Source organism: Trachurus trachurus, assembly GCF_905171665.1.
Source record: "Trachurus trachurus genome assembly, chromosome: 4".
NCBI classification, from domain to species: Eukaryota; Metazoa; Chordata; class Actinopteri; order Carangiformes; family Carangidae; genus Trachurus; species Trachurus trachurus.
Genome location: NC_139898.1, coordinates 24,299,988 through 24,317,348, shown reverse-complemented (window position 1 = coordinate 24,317,348; position 17,361 = coordinate 24,299,988). Strand labels below are relative to the sequence as shown.

The following is a 17,361-nucleotide window of genomic DNA, read 5'->3' as shown; positions in this document are numbered from 1 at the left end:
ATGAGCATAGTGGGAAGCTGATAAATGCTAAAATTATACCCCTGCTTAATATATTTCCTCCTGTCTAATGATCAGGTAACAGAGCAGGCACGCTCATCCATCGAAGCCCACATGAAGGAGGCTGAGGAGCAGCAACGCAGGCTGGAGGAGAAGCTTCTGGAGGCCGAGAAAGAAAAACAAACCTTGGAGGAGCGGAAGAAGATTGCTCTCGTCACTTTGGAGGACCAGGTATATTAGAACCTGACAATATTAAAATCTGAATTTGTTGATGATTCTTTGATATTAATCATTATTTGTGTGTGTTTCTGCTAGTTGAACAATCTAAGGAGAAGTTTAAGCAATGCCCAGGCAGACCACCAGGCGGCGTTGCAGCAAGTGGCCGTGGCTGAAACTCAACAGCAGCAGGCTCTACAAGACAGTCAGGAGCAGGTAAGCAAGCACCTATTACAGATATGTAATTGTCAGAGTATAATTATCAAATGTTCAACGTTCCTGTTCTCAAATATCTTTAGGAAAATGCACATGTTACTTAAAAGCCATACCTGCTCATGTCCATGTCTTACTTAATGTATTTTACAGCATAGTGTTTAAAAGGTAATGGGCCATTTTACTGGTCATAGTTGGTTAAACACTCATTATGGCTTTCCCTTCGCTGGAACCACTCTGTTTTCTTTTTAACACATGTCTGAGAGGTATAGAAATGGCTGTTAAATCACTCAATTAGATGTCATGACAGACAATAAAAAACAACATGCAGTGTTGGACAGAAAAAACAGTCTGCACCTTATTGGATTTTGTATTTTAAGAAAAAGCAGCATGACGGACAGCGAAAACTGTAGTTGCTTAGTATTTTTAGATTTTAACGTACTGATCTAAATGAATCACTGACCAAAGCTATGGCAAGTTTAATATGTTTAATGTATTCTTTTCACGTGTGCAAGGCTAAGCTGGCAGCAGAAGCGCAGGATAAGTATGAGCGGGAGATGATGTTGCATGCAGCAGACGTGGAGGCCCTGCAGGCTGCTAAGGCTCAGGCCCTGCAGGCTGTGGAGCTCAGACACCAGCTGGAGGAGAAAGTCCAGAGGGTCAGCACCGAGCTGCTGGAGGCCCGGGTCTCCTGGGAGGAGCAGGAAAAGATCCTTAAGGTTGGTATAAATTACCTCGACTACATTAGGTATTAGGTATATTAACAATCCATTACATCTTAAGCACAGTTGTGGTTTTGGATAGAAACTCTTCATTCTTCATTTATTTCCTCCTCTTGCAGGAGGAGATGTCAAAGATGGAGACTCGCCATGAGGAGTTGCAGAGACAGAACACCCTCCTGCATGAGCAGATCCAGACGATCAGCAGCAAGATGGCTGACAACTTGCAGCGTGCTGCCAGTGATAGTACCATGAGTGTCCCTCTGATTGAAGAGGGCAAATCTCAAGACCAAGTCCTTGAGATTCTCAGGTAACACATCTTAAATCATTGATGATGGACACAAGTCTTTATCAGTGAATTCAGATTAATATCCAACAAACAAGCATTACATTTTAGAAGGTGGTTGAACCTGTGGTCACTGTCCTCCCAAATTATCTTCTAGTGTAGACATCATGTTTTGTTTTGTTTTTACCTCACACAGATTTGTGCGTCGGGAGAAGGAGATCGCAGAGTCTCGTTTTGAGGTTGCCCAAGGTGAGAGTTTGCGTTATCGTCTGAGGGCGGAGCACCTGGAGCGAGAGCTGAAGGAGGTGCAGGACAGCCTGAGTGCAGCAAGAGAGAGGATGCAGGTGTGTTCTTACACATTTTATACCTTTTTGATACTGTATTATTCACCAATAATGTTGTCTACCACAACAACTTGTCTACAACAAGGTCCAGTTGCTGCTTTGCAGATGTATGAACACAGACTGTCTGATTGGCTTCTTTAGTGGACTTCCCTTCACTACAAACTTACTCTGCTGATTTTCTCCTTTTATCAGGATCAGGGATTTATTTTATCAGCAAGTTGATTTTATCTTCATAAATTATTTTATGTATCTGTGTAGAGAAATTGTTCTTTTGCTCACTTTTTTTTCCCTCTAAAATGACACCAATGAACAAAAAAGTCTAAATGCTGCTAATGTGACTCAGGTGACGGCTAAGACCCTGACTCAGCACGATGAGCTGATGAAGAAGACGGAGACGATGAGTATCCTGATGGAGACCAACAAGATGCTGAGAGAGGAGAGGGACAAGATGGAGCAGGAGCTGCAGCAAACCCAAGCTAAGGTATCTGTTCCCTTTTTATTTATTTTTTTGTAGAGAAATTTTGTGGTTGTGTTTAATTTTTTGTGAACTTATGTTGCATGCTGTTTTGCAGCTAGAAGACAAACTTTTGGATTCATGTGGTTTCAACTCATCCTCTTGTATGTTTCAGGTGCAAAAGCTGGAGTCAGACATTATGCCACTGCAGCAGGCTAATTCTGAGCTGAGTGAGAAGAGTGGCATGTTGCAGGCGGAGAAGAAGATCCTGGAAGAGGAGATAAAGCGCTGGAAGGCTCGGACACAGGTCAGTGAAAAACCTAAACTGCTGTCTTTATGAAAGATGTGTGTGTATATATATATATATATATATACCTGTCATCCTCCTTAAGTTGATTGTTTTCTTTAAGAGAAGTTATAAGACACCATTAACCTTTCTTCATTTTCTTTTAGCATTTGGTGAGTCAACAGAAAGATTCAGATCCAGAGGAGTACAAGCGTCTTCACTCTGAGAAGGAGGCACATCTCAAACGCATCCAGCAGCTCTCTGAGGAAACGAACAGGCTGAAAGCAGAAGTGACCAGGTGGGGGATAATTAAAAAAAAAGCATAACCTAAAGCAGAACTATGTAAGTCGGCCAGAAATAGCTCGCTCCTTCGTTGGTTCCTCTCTTTTTTCCCTCTCCGGCGCTCCCCCACAGTTCTGGGAGGCACATGTCACTGTCGTAAAAAAAAAAAAATTCGCTGCCACCACCCTGCTCCACCCCCTACACGTGCTTGTGTTTACAAGGAAGCTGCTGAAGGTAGAGAGCGGTGTTTGCTAAGCCCTGCTAACGTTGGGCTAGTGCTAACACGGAGCTAATGCTAACACGGAGCTAATGCTAACACGGAGCTAACGCTAACACGGCGCTAATGCTAACACGGAGCTAACGCTAACACGGAGCTAATGCTAACACGGAGCTAACGCTAACACAGACACAAAGACACAGACATACACACACATGAATAAATGTTCCAAAACGCGAAAGCGTGTGTGTGACACACACACACCATGGATCTTTTATAAGATAATGTAATACATCATGACTCATGATGTATTACATTATAAAAGATCCATGGTGTGTGTGTGTCCGTGTTAGCATTAGCTCCGTGTTAGCCACAAGCCGAACTTCATCAGTACAAACATTTCATGTTTCCATGGTTTCCTCTAGGGCTGGGACGATATGCTTTTCTCCCGATTCGATTCTTCTACGATTTTTTGGATGGCGATTCAATTTAAATTGCGATTCTACGATATTGCCGATTCTCTCTATTTTTAATCGCATTTTTAACATTTATCTGCACACAAATACAGTAGGAGCCTATAAATTAACATACTCCATTATAAAGTGAACTTAAACCCTTTTCAAAACCTGTACTCTCTGTATGTAAAAAAAAAAGGCTAACAAATGCACATTGCACAATATTAAAAAAGGAAAGAAAAAAAGAAAAAGAAAAATAATTTTTTTATGTGAATCGATTTTTTCTCCCACCACTAGTTTCCTCCGACTTTCCGAACTCAAACCAATCACGATTCATGACATGCATGACGTCATCTGCGTTCTTATCTCGTACTGCCATAAGGAGTTTCTCGCGATAGTTCTATCCATTGACGAGATTTGTGACACCGAGACGGAGGACTGATCTTGCAAGTGCGGTTTTCAGCCAGTGGGGGGGGTTGGCGCATTAGCCCAGACCCCATTCACCTCATAATAGGTCACTCTACCATCACAGTGTCTCCGAGCCACAATAATTACAGCCGAAATCCTGCATAGTTCTGCTTTAATTGAAATGTTGTTGACCAGTTTATTCGTTTACTTCATTAATCCCTTCATGTCTCTGTAGGACCAATAACCTAGCAACATCCCTGCAAGGCCAGATACAAAACTTGCGTGACAGTATGAACAAGATAACCGAGGAGAGAAATTCACTAAAGAAGGAATTGGAAACCAAGAACCAGGACATCCAGGAGAAGGTGCGAACTATCACCCAGGTCAAGAAGATTGGACGCCGCTACAAGACTCAGTATGATGAACTCAAGGTGGAACATGACAAGGTGAGAGCCCGGACGCTGTTTTTAATCCAACAGTTTACCGTCACCATCTTTGCTGTGCTGGCGCAGGCATAACTCACCTTTGTTCTATGTTTTTCCTTCAGATGGTAGCTGAAGCAGCAGCAGGTCCTTCCCAGGAGGAGGAGGCTCGTCGGGCTTCGGTTCAGGAGCTGCAGAGCCTCAGAGATTCTCTGAGCCAGGCCGAAGCCAAGTCCAAAGAGCTGGAAGGACAACTGGAGAACATAAACAAGGTTGAACATCACACACACGCACCTAGGTTACATAGTCTAGTCTGTTGTTAAAGGGAACCTATTATGCTTTTCAGGCTTTTCAGACTCATAAATATGTTTAAAATGTTGGATACTTGCTTTAGAGGATGTGGAAGTGCCATATCATGAGGTAGGTGTGTGTTAATGTAATCCCCAGGGGAAGTTTCAGGAGCTCTGAGCCACTGCAAACGCTCAAGTTCGAAAAGTTTTTTCTAGAGTTTGTTTTTATAACGTCACAACTTCAGCATAACTCCTCTATATGGCAACTTGCCTGGCTCTGGCCTCAGTGCCCAGTGGTAACACAAGAGGAGGCGTGTCACAACGCAGCAGCCTCTCGATACGTTGACCAATCTCAGCAGAGTTGGTGCGGAAGGTGGAGAAGGGGAGAGAGAGCGCTGAATCAGAGCGTTTCAGAGCAAAGCAGTACACAGTGATGTGTACTGCGATAAGTACACAGTTTTTTATCGATTGAAACTTTCAGTAGTGTCCCACTGGGGTTCAATATCACATTAAAAGCCCATGAAATGAGCATAATAGGTCCCCTTTAAAATATTCTTAAAAGAGACGGTCTCAACTGTATAAACATGCATGCCCTTTTTTTAACATTCAATAATCTGTCTCTTGTATTTGTGCGCTGCCACAGGTGGTCACCGAGCGTGAGACCGAGGGGCGTAGTGCCCAGGAACAGTCCTCCAGGCTGCAGACAGAGCTGACCAGGCTGAGGCAGGAGCTGCAGGATAAGACTTCCCAGGAGGATACGCTGAGGCAGCAGATGACTGACAAGGAGGAAAAGACCAGAAAAGCCATTACTTATGCCAAGCAGAAGATCAGCCAGCTCATGAGTAAGAGTTGTGTCCTATAACCACAGGGACTCTTGTCTTCCACTTGAGTTGTAGTGCTGCTTTTTTTTGTTATTATTTAGACCTATGACCAAACAAATTTATGTCCAGGCACCAAAGAACAGCTGAAGAAGGAAAACGACGAGCTGAAGCAGCAGCGCGAGGAGCTGGAGGTTCGAGTGAGCGCTCTCAAGTCTCAATACGAGGGCCGGCTGAGTCGGCAGGAGAGAGAGCTGAGAGACCTGCGAGGACAACAGGAGCGACAAGATCAGAGGGATGAGCCACCTGAGGCAGGTCCAAGCAAGGTGGGAATCCGCTTTTATAGATCTCACAGCCCAGATACTTGCTTAATAACCTGCCTGTCATGATAATTTGTCCACTGGCAACACCTCAGGTTCATGACGGACAAATTCAATAGATCACATCGGAGGCTTGCAGCACTGTTGTTAAACTGCAGTAATAAAACAACACTCATTATCTTGTTGATCTCCAATCGTGACTCCCATCCTCATTTTCAGACCCAGGAGCAGCAGAGGAGCACAGAGCAGAGACAAATCAGTCTCAAGACGACTCCGGCTGCAGACAGGGGCAGGTATGATACACAACCAGTGAAACTACTAAGGGGTTATTATGTTGGTAGCCAATAAAAAAGTTATTACAAGAAGATGGCTATCAAAAGAGTCCCCGCCGAAAGAGGAGTGGATTGCAACTGTGAAAGAAATACATGACATGGAAAAACTGACTTTTCCCTTGAACCTGTGCATGGACAAATTCACTACATACTGGAGGAAATAAGTGGCCCCTCATCACAACAGGACACAGTTAACATTTACTAATATGATTGATTGTGTTATGTTTTTGTTTGAGTACAGTGTCCCTTAATTTCCTACTCGATGTACTCTCTCAATGCTTATATTATACACCGAAATGAGAAGGCTTTCGCCCCTGTTTTGATATGAAGGAAAGACTGTGGGCAAATAGAACAAAAAGGACTGAAATGTCTCCGAACCCTGGACCTAACCCTACACATGTCATTATGATTCATCTTCCCCCTGTGTATTTTATTGTTTCCATCTGTGCCTTTTTTATTAATGTTCTTTTCTAATGACTTCTTAAAAATAAAGTAAGAAAAAAAAGAAACGGGTTTATTAGAAAGTTAGAGTTCTCTAATGCTCGCTCATACACTTGCTTTGGATTGTTTCTTTTATTCACGTGCTGCTGTTTTCGTCCGTCAGCGCCAGCACCTCTGAGCCTCCAACTGCCAACATTAAGCCCACGCCCGTAGCTCCCACGGCCAGCAAGCAGCCGGTTAACCCAGGAAACAAACCCACTCCCAGAGCAAGCATCAGGCCCATGATCACCCCGGCTACTGTGCCCACGCCAACGCCCACAGCCACGGTCATGCCCACCACACAGGTGGAAACGCAGGAAGGTGAGTCCCATCAGCGCCACTTCGGGGAGGAAGGCGACTTTGATTCGACATTATGCAAATGTCTTTTTCACTAACTCAGTCTCTCTCACAGCCATGCAGTCTACCGAGGGACCGCCGGTGGAGCATGTGACGGTGTACGGCAGCGCCAGCGGTTCGGTGCGCTCTGCCAGTCCCAACGTGCAGACCACTTTAGCCAGCCCCATGTTGACTGTTCAGCAGACCCAGACCCAGACCCAGGCCACGGCCTTCGTTCAGCCGACGCAGCAGCAGAGCGTGACCCACACAGAGCCGGCCAGCCAGGAGCAGCTGCCACCTGTGGTCATTGAGGCAACGCCAAGCTCACAGGTGGAGTGGCCTTCCACTTCCTCCACCTCCTCTGTGTTTGGCACCGGTGAGAAACTGTTGTTTTTAAAGGCTTAAAGGACAATTCCAGTCAAATTCAACCTGAATTTGAATTTGAAGATTTTCTTTTTAATGTCTCCAGTCATGCAGTAGTTCTGTCTGTCCCCACACCGCCACAGCAGTGTATAATGGGAATGGATGGATCTTAGGCTGTTTAGAGAGTCCACTACAGCTTGGTTTACAAACACATCTCCTTTCTTGAAGTATGTTTGAATATCCATCTTATGCTGTCTGTGGAAAAAAAATGCAGTTTTGTGAGATGTAAACAGCCTAAGGTCTACTCCCATTATACACTGCTGTGGCGATGCAGGGACAGACAGAACTACTACATAACTGGAGACATTAAAAACTAAATCTCCAAATTCATTCTTTTAGACCTAAGATATTAGGAAACTTGAATTTGCCTGGAATTGTCCTTTAAAATAGTAATTTTACCATGAGTATGTGGACAGAGAAGTACAACAGCCGTGCATTATCTCCAGTCTCAGCAACACCAGGAACCTCCTCAATGTCCAAGAGGCCTCGAGAGGAGGAGGAAAGCGCCAGCATGGTCACCGACACCGAGACCACCCAGGAAGACCCCGCCAGGGCTCCCATCCCCAAGAAGCTGCGCATCATTCAGAGAGTCGGCCCAGAGGTCAGGAATGGATGACGCATAAATATATAAATCTGTGGAGAATGGGCATTTTTTTAAAATAGTTTGTGATGAAGTGAGTGTGTTTGTGCAGCTCTGATTGTCGTTTTTCTCGTCAGGAGGAGGTGCTGGTCGAGGACAGCGCAGAGGCGGAGGGGGTGGTGCCCTCAGACAGTCAAGATGGTGCCGAAGTGAGCCAGGTCAGCCATAAGAGATGAGATTTTGATTTTCATAGTTCATCTCACAGTTCAATCCATTCACTCTAATTATAATATTTTGATGTGATGAAAGCAAATAAATGAGGCCAAAGTGGTCGACCAGGTTTATTACAACAATAACACTGTTGATATTTCTCAATATTTCACTCTTTCCTATTAACCTTGATGTTTCCAGCTGGAAAGTTTTTGGTTTTTATAAATGTTGCAAGCTTTTTCCATCATCTCCTCCCTATGTTTTGTTCTTAGTGGGAGAAAATCAGGCCCACTGCCGGCAGGATGAGGATTTATTGATGATGATTAAGTAGCAGAACAATATGCAGAATAAACGTTGTTTTTGATGTCTGTTGTTCGTCCTGCAGACGGAGGAGTTTCAAACTCTGGACGAAGGAGAAGACAGTGCAGCTTCCCAGTCCATGTCACTGGACCAAGAGGTGACCTTGACCCAAAGTGACGCTCCTGAGCAGCTGTCACAGGAAGTAATCGTCATAATAACAGACACAGAGAGCGACGAAGACGCAGAAGATGAGGAGGAGGAAGAGGAAGAGCAGGTAGAAAAGCCAAATACGTAAAGTGGCATTAGATCCCAGTCATGCAGTTTTGTTGGTGTTTCCTGGTGCTAATGATTTCTCCGCTGCTCAATGTAGGACTATGAGGAGGAGGAGGAAGATGAAGATGAAGAGGAGGAGGAAGAAGAAGACGAGGATGAGGAGGAGGACGAGGGGGGCATGGGGGAGGAAGGAGAGGAAAGCAACGAGGGGAGCGGCGACGGCAATGAGGCGTACGAAGAGGACGACACGGAGGTTCGATTACCGATTGTGACGCATAACGTACTCACAGTTGCACCTTTGACCTTCGTGTTTTAATACGTCCACTCCCACACACTCTCCCTCACATCCAGTACGACTCGTTAACCCTTCCCACGCTCTCGGCCACAGATCTAAGTCCGTTTTCCAGCTCATGCACTCAGTTTTTCCACACCGTCTCATTTCACTGTCACTTGTATTTTACCCCTGTGTCGTAACTTTCGGTCTGTGTGTGAGCCGTGTGTGTGTGTGAGCTGTGTGTGTGTTGACTTTAGTTGTTTACCTTTTCTCTCTAGTCGTGGCTGCACGTGTTCTTTGGGGATGAGGCAGTGTCTACAAACGTACAGTTTACACGGTCTTGGACTTGAAAATCTGCACTTGTGAAAGTCGTTTGATGTCGGTCGAGTCCGCAAAACCTCCGCTGTCCAGTGTCGTTTTTAAAGTGTGTTTGGCCATTAAATGATAAATTTACTCCTTTTGAAGGCTGCAGTTAAGAGAAAAAGGCACATACCAGCTGCTACAGAGACAAAGGTTTAATACCAAGCAATAGAATATAAATAGTAAGTGTGTCATCTGCCTGCAGTGTTAATATCAGACACTTTAGGCAAATCAAAGGCAATGAGTTTTTGAAACATTTCACCAAATTAATTTTGATTATCTTGTAAAAAGAAATTATAAAAAGTAGAAAAGTGAAGAGAAATCAGTGAAAAACAACTTGGTTGTACTGTGCAGCTTGAAAAAATACTTCATTATTAAATAATGTTGACAAAAAACTCAACTTATTGAATTAGTTCTGTAACGGTTAATCATTATTTAAAGAGTTTTTTTTTCACGACAACTCCTCAAACCTACGCAATCATAGGATACAACCAATAGGAGTGTCTCCTGAATTAAAGCGTCTCCCAGGAGCTGCAGGTTTGGTCAGGATTAGGTTGAAATAAGTGTCATCATGGAGATAATAAACATGGTTAATGTCTTAATTTGATTGTGGTGATGGTTAAAGGAAACTGTGCTGAGTATCGGTGTGAAACGGCGTCCTGACCTCCTCCCTACACAGACATTATGTGACAAATCATCCCCTCATAGTTACTACACCCACTGGTTGAACGCGTCACCTCGACTTACGCATGGTTTATTTTTTTGGCATTTGCTGAAAAAACAGGTGCCGTCTCAGGTTAAAAGTTACTTAGCAAGCAACTTTTTTTAATGGGAGGTGGGTGGTCTCTTTCAAGCAAGAAGCAACAAGTTATTTTCTAGGGGTAATTAAAAAAAATTGTAGTCCGACTAAACCTTGTCAAACATGCTCGGTTTTTGGTACTTCCATGATTCATAATTAAATACATGACATGTATGGTCTTTGCAACCATCTTCTTATCCAGCACCTCTCATGAAAGTTTTAGTTTTATTTGCACAAATGTAGAATCAACAAAATAAGTGAAATAAAAAAACAAATAAAACATGTGCGGGTGAGGTAGAAATCCACTCTGGGCTTATTTTCAAACCTCACCTATAATAAAAAGTAATTACACAAATAACAAAGCAAAACAAACAAACAAAATCATTAATATAGCTGCACAGACCAGGATAATTATAGTTAACTATAACGAGGTCTCACAGAGGCTTTCTTCTAATACCGGGAAAAACTAAGACAAAAAAAAAAGTCAATCCCTCAAAAATAAAAACTAATCTAAAATTGCTTAATCACTTGTTGAACTAACTAAAACTAAACTAAAATTAAAAATCAAACAAAAAAACTAATGAAAATGAAAACTAATGAAATTTTAAATTGGTAAAGACAGTAACACCCACATCAAAGCAGGGAGGAGGCTCCATACATGGTCTCTTGTTGAGGGTGATTGAGCGGCTGCTTCCTTTCCCAAGCAGGAGGCGCTTGTGTAGTCGTCCTCTCTGCCAGAGGTGTCGGGTGGTGACCTCTGCATTTGGAAGAAAAACTTTCCCCTCATACATTTACTCATATTTAAGTCGGCATATACGGAAAGATGAGAGTTTTCTAACTGGAATTTTTCAGGAAATCTCTAAAAGGCATCTTTGTAACATATAGGGAGAAAATGAATCATAATCTACGTCTGGTGTTCTGCCTTTAAAATCCTGGCATCTATACTGTGTGGGAACCATCCCATAACCTGCTTACTGTAATTTTACTGAGCTGCTGTTTTTCGTTGTCTTTCTTTCTTTTTTTTTGGCCAGCTCCTCTTCACTTTTCCTCTTTTTCTCACTTTGTTTTAATTTGACCTCATTTAACTTTTTACAATTCTACTCATGGTTTTCCGTGTGTCTTTTAACCGCCCGTTCCTTTAATTATTTCCTTTTGTTCTTCCCTTTCTCAGGGAGCTGATGCAACAGACCCGGGCACGGAGACAGAGGAGAGTTTGGGGGCGTCTGACTCCACCCAGAGGCCCGCAGATTCCCAGACACCAAGCTGTAAGATCCAGGAAACTCTTGTCAAACGCACAAACATACATCCACCTCAAAGTCTCCACATGTGCTCACAAACTGTCCCGCCATCCCATTAGTTATCTGACATTTCAAACGATGACTGAGAAATATGTAATATGTTGTTGTCTGTCTGAAAGGAAGAGCATTACTATTCACCAGAATAAAGGTCCTTTTTATGAAGGCTGCGTTACTCTGAGGATTGAACCAGTCGTAGTTATTTAGCTCATGTTGTAACCCTGTACCACGGGGGATCTTAAGTGTAAAACTCAACTTTTCTGGCAGGTGTGAAGCCTAAGAATGAACAATATATTTGCACATTAGGAAACCAACCAGGTTCTCAAATGTAATTAGATTTTAAAATTAAATTTTAAACTCATTTCAGTCTGTAAATAATTAAATAATCAATCTGGAATGAACAACAAATAATTTCACTTGGAACACAATGTAACTTGGCCAGAAAAATGTTCATTGTAAGGTTGATGACGGCTACAGCTTTTAACACTCACTCTGTATATTGTATACTACATGTTTGACAGCCAAAACAACAGCATACAAACATTGTACACAGCTCTCCTGACAACAGCAAGCTGCAATTCGAATCATACACTTTTATATTTGTCCAGAATTAACAAAACATGCAGCACATTTTGTTCTTTTTAATAAAAAACTTTTTTGTGACATGCGTCCTGATCATTTCAACACCCTTAAAATCATATTCACTGTCTCAGTTTAAACAGATTTCGTATACTTGTACTTAATATTCAATTTATGACTTCATATTTAATTTAGGCTGAGTTAAAGTAGTTTTGCTAACACTTTTTTATAGTTCTGATCCGTTGTATCTATTTTAATGCTGTTTTAGTTGAGAGCAGCGCAATGGAAGCCTTCTCCTCCGAACAACCTATCACAAGCTCTGGTACACGCATGCCCCAGTCGCCACGGAGACCATCACATCAGCTGCCCCCGCGCCTGAACATCCACAACGTACCGACGTCAGACCTAGGACCACCTGCTCAGGTTCAGGTACAAAGGAGGAGTTATCTGTGTTTATTAAAAAAGAACTTAGTATTTATTATAATGATAATTAAAATGAAGGGCATCACTATAACCACATTTTATCATAATAAAATATCACGTCATAGTTTCAAACAAATAATCTATGGAGATACTTTTGTGTCTTTATTATTCAATCAAAAAAAAGTTGTTTTGAACAAAAAAGATATTTTCAATCAAATAATAGCTCAATTCAATCAAAAAAACCTTTTCAATCAAAGGAAAAAAGAGTTTAAAAGCAAGCTCTTTTGGGTCTCAAATATTTTTTTTGCATTCAAAAACTTTTTTGATTGAAGTGAAGTTTGTTTTAATTGAAAATGTCTTTTTTTGTTTAAATAAACTTTTTTTTTGATTGAATGATGAAGACACAAATGTATCCATAATCAGCTTAACAACCATATTGGTATTCAAATATTAATGTCAAGGTGAAAATGATTTGGTCTTTGCTTTTCTTTGTCATACACAACAGTAACAGCTGAATATCTTGGATTTAAAACTGTTGCTCAGACAAAGCGAGTCATTTCCAGACATCACCTCAGTCTATAAGAAATTATATCCAGACAGAATGATTAATAACATAACCTTAAAGTCACAGCCACTGCTAAAATGATTTTTAATTATCTGCTTTCACAGCGTATACCTGTTCGTCGGCAGTCGGTGGGGCGGGTCCCTCAGCTCACTCCCGGGGTGCCGGTCAGCGCTGTGAGTCACTGCTACAGTTACTCTTTCTTTTATAAATGCTGTTTTTTCTGTGAGAGTTTGTATCAAACATGTTTCATTTGTCTGTTTCTCTGCAGCAGCACTTCTTCGATGAGGATGACAGGATGGTTCCCAGCACTCCCACTCTGGTGGTACCACACCGTGATGGTTTCGACCAGGCCATCCAGTAAGTTTTACACCGCAGGAAGTCAGAGTAGATGGGAAACGAAAGCTTAAAACTTACAGACTTATAATATTATAGTGTTGTTTGGCATCTACACGGCTCTATACTAACATTTTTCCCTAGGAGCATATGTGCCCCTAAAGTAAAATATTTGGGAGCACAAAAAGAAATTTGGGAGCAAAAATGTTATCGCTATTTATTTAACCCTTAAATAATGTTTTTACATGTGAGAACAGTTCCAACACATCCTAAACACTTCACCTTTCGCCTGATATTTTATTACTTCTAATGTGACACATATACAAACATGGAAATATTTATAACTTCTTTAATCAACAAACACCAGCAATAATTTGTTCTATATTATAATCAACACAATAGACTGTTTGACACATTAAACACATCAATATCTTTTCCTGTGGGCTGCTTCCCATATATTATGATATTAATATTATATATAATATTGTAATGCTAGAACTGATATGAATTACATCTTTTTAGTAGTAATATTTTTTCAGCATATACTGATTTGTAAAACTTACAGTCTTGTTTACTTCATATGTATTAACTCATTGAGTGCCGCGCTCCTTTCCAAAGTTTTAGTCAAGTGTACCGGCAATTTAGACCATTTTTGACTTTTTATGTAGAGCCACAGTGTATTCTATATTATTGCCACCAACACATACTGTGGCTCAATTGAAAGGTTTAACTTAATGCTTCAAGTGGCCACAAACCGTTTGTTTCTACGTGCCTCCGTTCCTGAGAAAACTCAAGCTAAACATGGCTGGGTTTCACCAAAATCCCTCCTTTTTTTCTAGAAAAGGAGATAGAGCGTCTTTTATGAAAGGTGCTCTGTTTGTGTCTGTCGCTCTTCTCACACTCGCATTTCTGGATCAAAGGGCGCGTATAAGATAAATATATACAACAATGGTTGTTCTATTCACAAAACCACCAGCGGGGGCGGGGGGGGCGCCACTAAACAACAATAACACAGACGCACCGTGCCGTGTCACAGCTTCTCCCCGCGGAGCGTGAGGGTCAGTCGGCCACCGCGGCTCGGGAAGACCGGTCTCGCCGGTGGTCGCGGTCCTTCTGTGGTTCGGGTCGGTGATGCCGGTCTGCTTTGGCCCAGAGACCATCAGATTTTACCGCGGGAGGACTTTGGGGAGGACACGGTGTTGCTCCAGCTGAAGACCGGGCGGGACAGTCGGCTGAGAGCTTCCTGGTTCTGCTCCGAGCAGCTCGAGCAGCTGGAGCAGCAGCGCGGGTGAGAGCAGAGCAGCTGCGCTGCATCTGCATGCAGAACTCCGTTTGCAGAAGCTGAGTTATGATAAAAACTTCCAGATCATGAGCTGTCATGTGACTTTGATCGTCATCTATTTCAGTTCTCCTCGTCGTAGAGTCCCCAAATTTACATATAATGTGTATTAAAGTGTCTATTTTCATAATTTAAAAAAAAAGCAAAAAACGTAAAATTACGTTGTTGGCACTCAACGCATGGGAACGAAAAACGAGAAATTACGTGGTTGGCACTCAATGAGTTAATTAGAAACATTAATAAAACTTTGGATTCTACTTGAGTGTATATTTTGATATTTCTGATAAAAACAGAAAAAGTCTAAATTCCTGTCATCATCTGTCTGATTGTGTGTGTGTGTGTGTTTTTTTTTTTTTGTCAGTTCTCCCCAGGTGGCCGGCGTACCTCGCTTCCGGTTTGGTCTGTCGGACGACATGCCCCAGACCAGCTCTTCCTCACACTCTGACCTGGGACAGCTCGCATCACAAGGAGGTTGTACACATGTTGTACTGAGAACCTGTAAAACAGCCTCAAACACCTCAGCAGCTAAATGTAACCCAGTGATATATACTGTATATTTCTTTAACATATTAATTGTTGTCTTCAGGTCTTGGGATGTATGAAAGCCCCTTGTTCCTCACAACTCATGAAGAGGAGTCGGGTGGACGCAGCGTTCCCACCACACCGCTACAGGTTTCAGCGCCAGGTATCCGTCTCTGTTTGTGTCTGTCACTGTGATATGAAGGGAGCTGTTCTGTTTTTATCAACACACTCGGCACAGTTAAAGAAAAACATTTGCTCGCACTATCAGGTGCTGAAAACCGAAATCGGTGATTGAATGAATCAGTACTATCTTGTTTTTGTGTCCGTCTCCTTCCAGTAACAGTTTTCTCAGAGGTGGCTCAGTCCGACACCACTGATCACGCCTCCCAGTCGGTTCCCATGGTGAGCACGTCCACACCGGGCCTGGTGGTGCCAGGAGCTGCCGGTACAGGAGAGGAGAGAGACGACGTCTTCCTGGAGCCTGACAATGATAGGTGAGTCTCACTCCTCCTCGCTGCAGTTTGCTAAGGGTTTGTTTTTTTTCCAGCTGGTAAAATCAAAACCTCAGACCTGTGACTGCACCATTCAGTGTTAAATGCCATTTGATCAACAAAGACAAAAACGTGAGGCAAACGTGGATTTAGGAGGAAAAAGATGATATTGGATGGGGGGGGGGAGCATCAATATGAAAATAACAGCTTTTTTCCCATCCAAAATCTTCTTTTTCCTCCTAAATCCATGTTTTCATCACGTTATTGTCTTTGTTGATATGGAAACAGTCCCGATAAAAACACACACTGCTCTCTCATATTAATGGAGTTGGGCACACTCAGTGTTGTGTGGTAAGGAACTGTTGGATGTTGCAAAGCATTTGTAGTTATCTCTCTCTCTCTCTCTCAAATTGAATCGTAGGCAACTGGACTTGTATTTGTCTAGGAAGACGTTTCGCCTCTTATCCAAGGGGCTTCATCAGTTCGTACGCATCGGTCTCACTAGTCCGCACTAGTCTGACCAAGACATATTTGTAGTGATATTTTCAGCATTATACAGTATAGATATATAGAGGCCAAAGTCGCGGTTAGAAGAACTGCCCCCATTACTTCGCTGTTTAACTGCAGTTCCTGTAGGTCCGGTCTGCACATATTTTTCTCTGGTCTTTTCCTATGGTTGCACTGGGGGACCTAGAGCTGTAGAGCGTTACTTAGAAAATGACCAGAATTCTCCTTTAAGATATATAAGTATAAAATTGATAAAAGGTGCATCGTAGGATTTTAGTTTCTTGTGTCTGTGCAGGTGATTTAGAGATGGCATGACCACACAATTGACCTATATTGTCTGTTCTGTGTGTTGTTGTTTGTTTGTCTCAGGCCGAGTGCTGAGGTGTCAGTGGATGCAGTCGTGTCTCAGGCGGATGTGGAGGAGCCGGGTCAGCCCTCGGACAAGGCCAACCTCCCCTCCACCAGCCAGGAGCCCTCCTCCAGCTCTGCAGGTACAGCAAAGCTTCATGACTGTGCAGCGTCTTCTCATCAACTTAACTTCTCATGTTTTGTATTTCTAGTGTTCACTTTTTATTTATTTATTTTTATATAGTGCAATACAGGGTGAGGACACATAATCAAATAGTACAGGGGTGCAACATGGGTGAACAACACAAAATAAAGAGAATAAATAAATAAAGAAATAATGAAGGGCTTAGATTTTTTCTTTTGTGCGAGTGATTTATTTCTCGCATGACACATTTTGGGTGAGAGAAGGAGAGAAAACAGTAGTCAGTGTTAACTAAAGAAAAAATGAGAGATAAAGGAAGGAAAGGATGGATGAGAGACTAGAGAAGAAAAAGTAGTAGTAGTGCTGTAACCATGTCTCTTTGACCTCCGGCCGGCCCCCGAGGACCAAGACCAAGTGTCTAGTGTTCACTTCTAATTACTATGTTGTGTTTTTTTTTTTTTTCTAGACACAAGCAGTGCTCCACCTAGACCCTCCAGACCGGGAACGAGCCGGCATCTGCAGCGCTGGCCGGAGAGCCGCGGGGGCCGTTTTAAGAGAGGAGGTAAAAGCCTACACACCTGATTTGGTCTCTATGGAAGTTACACTTATTACTACAATAAGTGAAGGTCAATAATGCCTGCATCTATAGTCCATGGATCATTTTCAGTTTAATAAAACAAAGAAGTGGCCCAAAAAAAAGCACATAACACATGAAAATCTCAT

At 42.5% G+C, this 17,361-nt stretch overlaps 1 protein-coding gene and 1 long non-coding RNA gene across 3 annotated transcripts in view; one reads left to right on the top strand and one right to left on the bottom strand.

Annotated features, from left to right (window-relative positions):
• The window catches only part of tprb (translocated promoter region b, nuclear basket protein), a gene marked incomplete at its 5' end in the record, with an annotated part of 28,964 nt that overhangs the window by 10,745 nt on the left and 858 nt on the right, over nt 1-17,361 (top strand). The window contains 28 exons of one of the 2 annotated variants that reach the window (XM_083970242.1): nt 76-228; nt 313-429; nt 942-1,145; nt 1,268-1,455; nt 1,628-1,775; nt 2,119-2,256; nt 2,405-2,536; nt 2,683-2,813; nt 4,113-4,323; nt 4,425-4,571; nt 5,233-5,431; nt 5,540-5,733; nt 5,947-6,020; nt 6,664-6,860; nt 6,952-7,251; nt 7,745-7,899; nt 8,016-8,096; nt 8,474-8,662; nt 8,759-8,914; nt 11,266-11,359; nt 12,237-12,397; nt 13,061-13,129; nt 13,225-13,313; nt 14,990-15,099; nt 15,215-15,313; nt 15,488-15,644; nt 16,518-16,639; nt 17,105-17,200. In XM_083970242.1, coding sequence (XP_083826368.1) covers nt 76-228; nt 313-429; nt 942-1,145; nt 1,268-1,455; nt 1,628-1,775; nt 2,119-2,256; nt 2,405-2,536; nt 2,683-2,813; nt 4,113-4,323; nt 4,425-4,571; nt 5,233-5,431; nt 5,540-5,733; nt 5,947-6,020; nt 6,664-6,860; nt 6,952-7,251; nt 7,745-7,899; nt 8,016-8,096; nt 8,474-8,662; nt 8,759-8,914; nt 11,266-11,359; nt 12,237-12,397; nt 13,061-13,129; nt 13,225-13,313; nt 14,990-15,099; nt 15,215-15,313; nt 15,488-15,644; nt 16,518-16,639; nt 17,105-17,200 — 4,111 coding nt within the window. The remainder of the gene's footprint in view (nt 1-75; nt 229-312; nt 430-941; nt 1,146-1,267; nt 1,456-1,627; nt 1,776-2,118; nt 2,257-2,404; nt 2,537-2,682; nt 2,814-4,112; nt 4,324-4,424; nt 4,572-5,232; nt 5,432-5,539; nt 5,734-5,946; nt 6,021-6,663; nt 6,861-6,951; nt 7,252-7,744; nt 7,900-8,015; nt 8,097-8,473; nt 8,663-8,758; nt 8,915-11,265; nt 11,360-12,236; nt 12,398-13,060; nt 13,130-13,224; nt 13,314-14,989; nt 15,100-15,214; nt 15,314-15,487; nt 15,645-16,517; nt 16,640-17,104; nt 17,201-17,361) is intronic. The other variant, XM_083970241.1, reaches the window with a different exon arrangement.
• Nucleotides 1,341-9,054, bottom strand: LOC310984883. Its single transcript, XR_014595329.1, has 4 exons — nt 8,950-9,054; nt 4,401-4,553; nt 1,619-1,748; nt 1,341-1,464 (listed from the first exon to the last, which is right to left on the bottom strand). It is a non-coding gene; the product is annotated as an uncharacterized lncRNA (long non-coding RNA).